The 10939-nt window shown below is 37.4% G+C and overlaps 1 protein-coding gene across 3 annotated transcripts in view; it reads left to right on the top strand.

Moving 5' to 3' along the window:
• The first annotated feature begins 1269 nt into the window (after window positions 1-1269).
• The window catches only part of caln2 (calneuron 2), a 42352-nt gene continuing 32682 nt past the window's right edge, over window positions 1270-10939 (top strand). Inside the window, exons 1-3 of one of the 3 annotated variants that reach the window (XM_079587246.1) lie at window positions 1270-1296; window positions 1750-1846; window positions 2162-3694. In XM_079587246.1, coding sequence (XP_079443372.1) covers window positions 3564-3694 — 131 coding nt within the window. In that variant the 5' untranslated portion in view covers window positions 1270-1296; window positions 1750-1846; window positions 2162-3563. Of the gene's footprint in view, window positions 1297-1749; window positions 1847-2161; window positions 3695-9992; window positions 10109-10939 lie in introns of those variants that run through there. The other 2 variants (XM_079587248.1, XM_079587247.1) reach the window with 2 other exon arrangements.

Genomic DNA, 10939 nt, shown 5'->3' with positions numbered 1-10939 from the left:
CATTTATTATTGATTTTATCCTAATGAAACTTTAGTTTTCAATCTCTGCACTTATATCTCTTAGCTTTATAAGTCACTCTTTGTCTAGCCAAGATAAGGCCATCTTTATGAAGTTTGCGTGCTCTTGCCTTGCTCTATAGACAGTAGTTGTGTGAAGACTAGCATTGGTTTATCATTTGCCCTGCAGTGCCAGTACAAGCACTTCGATGCCATCTCAAGGTCATTTGTGGAGCTGCTGTCGAACGGAATTCTTCATGCCAACATGACTTCCGTTGCTAATTAAACCCACAAAAGATAAATATTTCATCCATTTGTTGTTTCCTTTATAGATTCACAGAGGACCAAATAAACTTCAAATGAAGCAACTAAAATAATTATCATTGTCATTCATTCACACTTCAGGTTTTTTTTTTTTTTTGTCACAAACTATTAGGCAGTGCAAATTTACCCTTTGAGACTGTTAATGATCTTACTTTTAATGAGTAAGAATACAACATAATTGAAAATGTATGAACATTAGACCTTTGGGCATTGCAGCCACAGTCTAGAATAAAATAGTTATGATGATGTAATTCTGCTACTTTCAAAAGCAAGATAATGCAGCATCAAATTCTCACTTTGCAATGTCTCTAATACTGATATCAATCATTCAGTAATATGAAAAAGGAGGAGGGTCATTGTATGTCTGACAGGCGTGCAGACCTACAGTGTTCAACAGGTAAAGTAGTGAGTCCCAGCAACCCCACAATGCAATATCATCATTAGAGATGTTTGCTTCTGAACTGCCATTTAGCAGAAGTTTTCCAACCAAATCAGATTATTAGAAGTAACTGTAGGGAACGGGATGCCCTTTCATTCCAAACAGGTATGGATTCTGTTATGATAAAAATGGGATACTATTAATATAGAGCAGTCTAAATTCATTACATAACAGGTGCAGCCAGTGAATACTTGCAAATTGTAGTCGGTTACTGATTCCAAATTACATAACAAATATTGTAGTTAGTAATGTAATCCATTACATTACACATTTAAGGTAATATAATGTGACTACTTTTTGATTACTTTATGACATTGATGTTCATGTTTCATGTCCTTTATTTTGAAGTTGTCCCATTTTCATGTTCCTGGTTTTGTCATGTGATCCTGCAATGTGCTCCCCTTGTCATGTTGCCATTGGTTTATTGTTTTGATCATTAGGTTCTGGTGTTCCTTGTTTAGTGATTAGTCTATGTGTATAGCCCTCATGTTCCCATTATATCTGGTCTTGCCTAGTGTTTGTGTAACCCATTGTTGGTGAGTGTTATGTTTAGGTCATGTTATTTCAAGTCACACTTTCAAGTCTTTTTGTCAAGTTGTTTTCAATAACCTGCACAAGATTTCAGTTCAACTCGCCTAAAGTTAAAGACAAAAGACTTTCAAAGACAGTAATGCATGGTTAAATGTCTTACTAACTTATAATTCAAATAATAATTGTTTGTCAGGAGTTGATTAGTTATGCACTGTTGCGATGTTTAGAGTTATGCTTCTTAAAGTGAAATTTCTGTAAATCCAGTGGTCAAATGCTGTGTGGGTCTTTTTTTCAGTGAAGACCTTCTGAACATAGGACTTTTTTTTTATTATTATGTTTTATAAAGGAACATTAAGACGAAATTAATAAGGGAAATCAATTAGTTATGAATGTACTGCCATTGTGAGAATAACATGTAATCAATATTACAAGTAGCCTAATTTTTGGAATCTGATTAGGTAATCCAGATTACATGTAATCAGTTACTCCTCAACACTGCATGGGTGCAGCATAAAGAACCTGTTGAGCATGAATTTGGCAGTAATGTAACATGAGGTGAATTGTATTTTGTAGAAAAGTAAAACAAAAAATCATATTTGGTTTATTTGTGATCATTTTGATAAATGAAAGCTTGTATCAAAATGTTAACTACTGCAATTTATGGCTGATAAATATGGAAAATTATATCGAATTAGCAAAAATGGTGAAATGCACATCGAAACAACAACACTCCTGGTTTCTTACCTGTTCTTTCCATAAACCAAGAAATGAACAGCAGAAATGTGTGCACTATGTCTCTGTCTGCTAATAGTGATACACTACTGATCTATTTTTAACTCCACCCTACACTCTCTCTGACACACCTGCCAGATCTCTAAAGGAGGGAAAACATTCAGGAGCAGATCGGCTGTATCAGACCGTTCGATGGCTGCAGGGCAGCGCGCCCATCTCCGCTCTATACCATCTTCTCGATAGATTTATTTCGACCGGAAAAAAAAAATTCTCGCATGTTTTGGTAAGAGAGACTCGAGTGAGCGGGGACACCATTTTTAAGACGATTGTGAATTTGCCCGGGTGCATTCGGAAAGGACTTTAAATGCAGCACACCCTTGGGCACGCGGCGGAGAACGCCTGTTACGCACGAGGCGAGACGGGGGCATTTCTGAATAAATCAGATACATTTTTAAACTTGGGGAAAAAAACTTGGCTTTTGGGATGAGCATTTCACCTGATGGATCTTCAAGAAACTCTGCTGCGGTGGCAATGGGGCTGTCATATGCCAACGGGACCGAGAGGAGATAACTGGGGCAACTGAAAATCTCTTTGTTTTTCGTAAGAATTGTTAGTGTGCTCAGCATAGCCTACTACATATGAGACCAACCACAACTCCAACCGAGACAATTTCACAACATTGCCATTATAAGCCTCCCGAGACTTTGAAATTACCAACAACAAAAACAAAACCATTCTTTGAGGAGGTGAGTAGGAATGTCTTAAAAATGTTATGCGGGTAGCCGTCTTTAGAAGACCAAGAGAAATCGGTTAGCTATGGCACCTGTTGTGATGTGAAAGGATAGCTATGTCGTAAATGGATATTCATGGTCCGTTTTTTATCGAGTGTAATTTAAATGAGTAGGCTACATTTAAAAAGTTTGGGTAGCTACTAGATTTTTTTACCTACATTACTAAACTTTTTTTTACACGGTTTTAAGGAATACTTGATTCTGATTGGCCAATTACATATGGCGATGCATTATTAACCAAGTTACTTATGTAGGATTGTAGACGTAGCCGGTAAAAAGCGGGATCGTGAAGACCGTATTCGGTATTGCTAAACAAAGTCGTTCAGGAGTCTATGGTTAGTTTGGGAAAATAACCGACTAATTGTAGCATTTCTTAGGCTACACTAGGCACATTAAACCTACATTTAGGCGGCTACATCTCTTTTTAAATTAAAATGTAAAATGTCTATAAATGCCACCCAGCAATGCTAAATCTGTTTAAATGGTTGTGGTGACCCGAGGCGTTAATTTACGGTAAGACTAAGAGCAGTGTGATATTTGAAGGACCAGTGATGTATGGCCCCTGTGAGTTATGGCTTGTCACTCCAGTCTCCAGGGGGCAGGAGATGGGAGGCTACAAGCCCGCACTCCGAGCTGTTTGCCTGGCTGTCCGTGGGAACGCAAGCGGCTGGAGTTTTGTGGGGACGTCAGCCTAAAATGCCTTGATAGGCTCTACATATTTTCTAACCTACCGATACTATAATATTATAATGGGTCCGGAAAAGTATGGTTTAGAAATGCCTTTGCGCACGGCGGATTTGTCCGGTCCGTCTCCAACCAACGGAACAGAAGAAACGGAGCTGTGCGAGAGTCACCCAAAGGCTGAGTGCGTTCCGTGGAGGTAACTGCGAGGCGTTTTGAGTTCATAGCTTAACAGACTGAAAGTCTGGGTGCGATGTATTCTTGAAAACAATTGGTTTGTTCTTGATCAGAAGCTTTTTGGCGAGTGAAGTTTTCTGTGCAGATGGAGAACTGGCACTGTGTGAAAGCTCAGTTCATCTCTGGTGTATTTGAATCATAATTGGGTGTCAGTGAGAGAGAGTTTAGTTTTCACAGACACCAAAGAAGGCATAAGAAACTGAACCTGTAGCTTTTTTAGCCATAATATTTTATATATATTGCAATAAAATGAAAATAATTCATTTTTTTTCTTTCTTGACACTGAATCAACACCTAACTGACTTGTTTTGTAAAGTAGCCTAGGCTATAACCTAAAATTCTTCTTTGTGGTAACATTGGTGTATTTATGAAAATACAAATATTAAATATATTAAAACATATTATTTTGTATGACTGGATCAACCAGACTATTAGGTTTCATTCTAACAGATGTTATTTGTAATGGGCTGACCAGATAGAAAGAGCTAACAGGTCACACACTGCACATTTCCATTTTTTTAAGTGCATGATATGTCATAATCAGGATCTTATAATGGAGTTGTCTTTCTGAAGATATTTTAGCTTCATGGTGCATTCATTTTGCTTTAGTTTTCATTGTCTCTTAAAGCTGGTGTTTCTTACCCTTGACTTCACATGCACATGTTTCACATGGTTAAAATGTATTTTTGATGTGGTTGTTGTGGACACTCCGTGTTAAGTGCAAAGGGTCCCTGAAGCAGCGCTGACATTTCTCTGATGCAACCACAATGTCAGATCTTTCCCTCCTCCCTCTCTTCTCACATCTTTTAAAGACCATTCATGAGATTTTCACATTTCCGTCAAAATCAGCTTCCATCCGCATTCTCAGTGACCTTGTGAAGGTCGTATAATTGTGTCTTAGATGCCACTGTCTTTGACTGTCATATTTTCACTCCCTGAACTATTTGTTTGACTGAATCTCTTTTATTGCTTTTGAGGACGAGTACAACAGTTGACCTTGTGAAGGTGCATTCTTATTGTGGCTCATTATCGTCACTGTCCCATGTGTTTCTGTTTGCGGTCGTTTAAGGAACTGGCTAACATGCGTCCTATAGGTTGGTGCGGTGTCTGTCACCGAAATGCCAATGAACCCTCTTAAGAGGTCCTGGAACAGTGCCAGGAGCAGATGTGCAAAACCAAAAAGCCAAGATAGCACCTGCCACTCACGACATGTGAAAGCCTCACACCTTTTCCGGTACCGGCCGATGTGTTGGTCCCATGAGTCAGACCAGCTTAAAGGTGTCTTGGAAGAATCCATTAATAAAGCATCATATGTTATTTGTCATGCCAACAATGGCTGTCACTTCCTTTCAGTATCTCGCTCTTTCTCTATCTCCTTTCTTTTTAAAACTATTAAATGACCAGTCCTTGCCACACTAGAGGCTTAATGTGACGGCGGTTTCGCTCAATATCAATTTGCATCAGCATTCACACACTTGCCTGTGAATTAGGTATGGGTCAGATTAGGATTTATAGAAGTTTAGAATACAATGTTTGTCAAGGTTACTCTTGCAACCTTAGAATAACATATTCAGAATCTGTTACCAAAGCAACAACATACAGTACAATTTGGCCTTGGTTATTTGTAATTTGCATCTTTTAGCAAGTAAATGCCAAGATATTGAGGGTCATTTGAACTGACAACATTTTACAAATGACTTTGTTGCCTTTTAAAAATGCATTGTTAAAATATTCCATTTACTTCTGGTTTGCATTTATATTTAGCTTATACTGTTCAATAGTTTGGGGTCTGTAAGATTTTTTTTTTTTTAATGTTTTGAAAAGAACTCTCTTGTGCTCACCAAGACATTTATTTAATCAGAAATACAGTACATTTGTAAAATAAAAATACAGTAATGGTGTGTAATTTATTTTTTGAATTTTCAGCATCATTACTTTTCTAGTCTTCAGTGTCACATGATCCTTCAGAAAATAATTGTAATCATTTTAATATGTTGATTTGGTGCTCAAGTGACATTTCTTATTATTGTCAATGTTGAAATATGGTTGTGCTGTTAATATTTTTGTGGAAACCATGATTCAGACAGAGTCTGTTTCCAGGTTTCTTTGATGAATAGAAAATTCAAAAGAACAGCATTAACAAATAGACTCTTTTTTTGTAACTATGTAAATGTTGTTACTGTACATTTTTTTTATCATTTAATGCAACTTTGGAATGGTAGTGTATGTTAGAATCCACCACACAGGTCAAATTTTAAAAGTGAACTAAATGACTCATCAATGGCTCTTTAAAATATTCATGTGTAGCTGACCTTAGCTGAGCCTAGTATCAATCAAACTGCACCCAAACCTGCCTTTAGCTAAAGCCCTTTTAATATCTATGGTAATTACAGTAGCACAGAACCCAATTGTACAGCTAGGGTTCGTCCTTGGTGAGCATCAACACAAATTAGCTGCTTCGACCCCGCTGCCAACTCCTCGTAATTTACCCTTAATTTACATGAAACTCTCTTGACAGAGGCTCTGTGCGTGTCTCAGAGGATTCCCTATTATAATTGTAGAAAAGCGTAAAGTGGTATTTTAGATGTGTATATAGATTTACAAAAACTCTCTCAGGTAGGTCAGTGCTTCATTTTAACAGCATCACAGGGGCTAAAATGATTGAAACAGACCAGACACTCGAGACGCATTCAAGCCCTTGATGCACTGACGGTGAATCAAAACACTTAAGAAAACAAAACTTCAATCCTGTGGGAAATTTCTCATCTTTTGGCAGGCTCCTAGAAACAGATCCACAGTTTTCAGTCCATAAACTATCGTTCCACAAAATTATACGGACAACTATATCTAAGTTGGCACTGTCATTGTTTTAATAAAATAAAGCCCTGTTGTGCTCATAGGGAAAAAAAAAACAAAAAACAAATCAATGGCTTAAACGAATTAGCCGTCAGATACACATTTTCAGTGGGGCCCAAAGATAAAAGCTTCAATTTAATACACATATTTATTAATTTAAACTGAGCAACATAATAATTGAAGTGAAAAAATATTGATGTAAATCAGGGCTAAGTTCTCTTTAAGTCCTTGGTATATGAATACTTGTATTTCCGTTAATGAAATATATATATATATACATATACATACAGGTGCTTGTCATATAATTAGAATATTATTAAAAAGTTAGCAACTTAACAGGTGAAACTAATATATTATATAGACTCATTACATGCAAAGTGATATATTTCAAGCCTTTATTTGTTATAATTTTGCTGATTATGGCTTACAGCTTATGAAACCCACAAAATCAAAATCCCAGAAAATTAGAATATTACATGAAATCACACAGTAATTACACAGTAATACCATGGTCATAGAGCCAGGTTTTGGTTATTTTGGCAGTGTGGGCAGGTGCAAATCCTGCTGGAAAATGAAGGAAGCATGAAGTGCTCTGAAAATGTCCTGGTAGACGGCTGCGTTGACTCTGGATTTAATAAAGCACAGTGGACCAAAGTCCTCTTTTCTGATGAGAGCAAATTTTGCATCTCATTTCGAGAGAGGAAGAGAGGAGAGGCACAGAATCCACATTGCTTGAAGTCCAGTGTAAAGTTTCCACAGTCAGTGATGGTTTGGGGTGCCATGTCATCTGCTGGTGTTGGTCCACTGTGGCCCTGTCCCAAATGGCGCACTTGATGTGGACTTTCGGTCTCGTGGACTTAAATTGCGCGTGCTCGCTGAGTCTACGAGTCCGTAGGCCGTCCCATTCATCACTTTAACGCTCTGAAGTGTGCTCAGCAGCGCCCCCTTTGTACCCTTGAAGCGGTCTTCCGCGAAGCCCGCATAGATGCAGGCTTCACGCACTTTAACTACCCAGGAATCCTTGCGAATTTGCGAAAGGCCAATCAGACAACGAATGGGAGGAGCTTTCGCTCACGTTAACATGGATGAGAAAAAAATATTTAAGTGTAAATATCATTATGGTTTTTATGACCTATGTGTACATTTTACCAGTTATTACCTACAGTTTATACAAACATTATGGTCATCAACCAGTGGTTGATATCTCAAACATAAATATAAATATATATTTATATTTTATAAACATAAATAGCTTGCTGAATAATAGGCTACGATCGCATTATGATTCATTAAATAAATAGAACCGAATGGCATGGGCTTTACTGAGTCATATATAAATGTAGAAATATAATATTTAAACAACAACCGGACCGTCTTCCTATTTCCGGCGTGACGATCGAGTCTGTCCCAAAAATACCTCTCAATGCGCCCTCGTGGACTCGCGCCAAGGGCCCTTTAGGTCTGCACTACATGACGTCAGCAAAGTGTGGACTCTGAGGAAGTCCACAAGTCCGGAGTGTGCCATTTGGGACAGGGCCTTTGTTTTCTGAGGTCCAAGGTCAACGCAGCCGTCTACCAGGAAGTTTTAGAGCACTTCCTGCTTCCTGCTGCTGACCAACTTTATGGAGATGCAGATTTCATTTTCCAACAGGACTTGGCACCTGCACACAGTGCCAAAGCTAACAGTACTTGGTTTAAGGACCATGGTATCCTGTTTTTAATTGGCCAGCAAACTCGCCTGACCTTAACCCTATAGAAAATCTATGGTATTGTGAAGAGGAAGATGTGACACGCTAGACCCAACTATGCAGAAGAGCTGAAGGCCACTATCAGAGCAACCTGGGCTCTCATAACACCTGAGCAGTGCCACAGACCGATCGACTCCATGCCACGCCGCGTTACTGCAGTAATTCAGGCAAAAGGAGCCCCAACTAAGTATTAAGTGCTGTACATGCTCATACTTTTCATGTTCATACTTTTCAGTTGGCCAGCATTTAATATTAAAATTTTCTGAGATACTGAATTTGGGATTTTCATTAGTTGTCAGTTATAATCATCAAAATTAAAAGAAATAAACATTTGAAATATATCAGTCTGTGTGTAATGAATGAACATAATATACAAGTGTCACTTTTTGAATGGAATTACTGAATTAAATCAACTTTTTCATGATATTCTGACCAGCACCTGTATATATGTACATATATATTAGGGATGGTAATATATTGGTACCTCACAATTCAATTCAAAACTATTCTTGAGGTCACAACTTGAGGTAAAATTTCGATTCGATATATGCACGGATTTGATTCTAGTTTACTTTTTTGTCACTTTTCCTATTTGACTGCGGTAGATAGTTTGATAGGTCTAGATGAAGAAAAATCCAACTGAATGAAATGTGAACCTTGAAATGTAGTCTATTTAGTTTTCTTCCCATTTTAGTCACTCCAATATTATAAAACAAATCCCATTTAAGCTGACTAAAACACTGTATAGTCCTCACTGTATGAATAAAATATAAACTGATGCATATTAAAGATACAAAAGTGATTCATGTCAAAAGCAGTGAGTGATTTTTCTTTTTAATTAACATTAATAAAACATACAGCAACAGTTTATGAGGCTGCTGTCCCTTTAATGCAGATCTAATATAGGCTTACTGTTAAGGTGGGTTCAAGTCATCTCGGACTCGTATAGATCGTATTTACGAGTTGAACGCCACCACAATGTCGTAAATACCAGTGGGAAGCTCTGGATTTTCTCTAAGCCCCGATCTTTACGAGTTATGGGCGTGTCACTGAGAAACATGGCGGAATACCACAATACAAGGTATTTAGCTTGTCAGGCTTTTCTATTTACAGCACAGTAAGCCAATTGCCTGCACAGAATATGATAGCATTATAAAATAACAATATAATATGTACGATAAAGTTTGCAATGGGTTCATAAATGAACTAAAAACAAAAAAAACCAAAGCACACCTTATGCAAATATTTGTTCTTAATTTTCTAGAACTAGAGTTTAAGAACCTTACTGTATTTTTGTGTAATTAATTAAGAGAAAGTACTCCTCCATCTTACTCCGACGAAAGTGACTTGAACGCACCGGCCGTCGTAAACACGACTTCCCACATCGTGCGTACGAACTTTCCAGGAGGACTTGAACGCACCATTACACATCTCCTTGCGTAGGAGGCAGACGGTGTTTACATGAATACAATGTGCATTTTGACCTAATTGTGTGTGTGTTTGACCAAGCAAGATTTTTCCCCCGCCCCTATATATATATACGCAATTAATGCAGCATCTGTTTTTTATATATATATATAATTGTCAGGTGTGGCCGAGTACAAAAGCATGAGAAGGAAAATATCTAAACACAAACTGTCTTTATTAAATCCACAGGAGAATAAGGCAAACACAACCACTTTACATCGACGAGACAGGACAAAGAACTGAACAGAACAGGGAGTAACACCAGACTACATGAGGGAACTAATGAGTTAAATAATCAACAACAGGTGAACTAAATGAAACGGACACAGACATGGAAATTAGGTTAACTTTGGGTGTTTACATGACAACGATGAAACAGACGACAACGTTGTCAAAACGATCCACGTTTGTCTTATTCACACGGATCTGCGAAAATGACTAAAGAGGCTGTACGTCACATGCGGGAACATGTAATATGCATGTGTATGACGTCACCGTTTTTCACAAATTCACGTTTTTTTGTTGTTTACGTGGAGATGGTAAAGATATCGTTTTCAAAACACTCTGAAACCCTTTTTTAAAAGCTTGTGTTTTCAGGCACCTAAACGCTGTTGTCATGTAATGGCCAGAATGCATAAAAACGTTTTCAGTTGTAAGCGGTGTCGTGTAAACATATCTTTAGAATGACAGAACCAAACACAATAAACATAACATAATCTGAAATATATAACTTAAAAAAATCTGTGAATTTTACATTAAAAGAGCCAGCTTTCAGAACTTTACCGTAAAACATATGGTAGTGTCATTTTTACATTTCAGAGATTGTACATAAATTTAGTTAAAAACACATGTATACAATATACCAAATCACTGAAATCTGTTGTATACCTACCTTTATAATACACTGACAACCACCTTAAAAACACTGATGGTAAAGAGAAATTGAATGAATCAAAGTTCATCACAAGTAGCTTTTTCATAAACTGAGGTAAATGCTAATATTTACGTGTGTATACACAGTGTTTGTACATGTGGACATTTATGCATTTGAATGTTATCCTTAAAAAATAAACTTGATTGAAAATACTCATAGTTGTAAATTTACTCTCCATTCACACCGCTGTGTATTATAGACT

The sequence above is a fragment of the Phoxinus phoxinus genome (assembly GCF_949152265.1).
Source record: "Phoxinus phoxinus genome assembly, chromosome: 17".
NCBI classification, from domain to species: domain Eukaryota; kingdom Metazoa; phylum Chordata; class Actinopteri; order Cypriniformes; family Leuciscidae; genus Phoxinus; species Phoxinus phoxinus.
The sequence above is the reverse complement of the archived record's forward strand: the minus strand, read 5'-3'. Positions and strand labels throughout refer to the sequence as shown.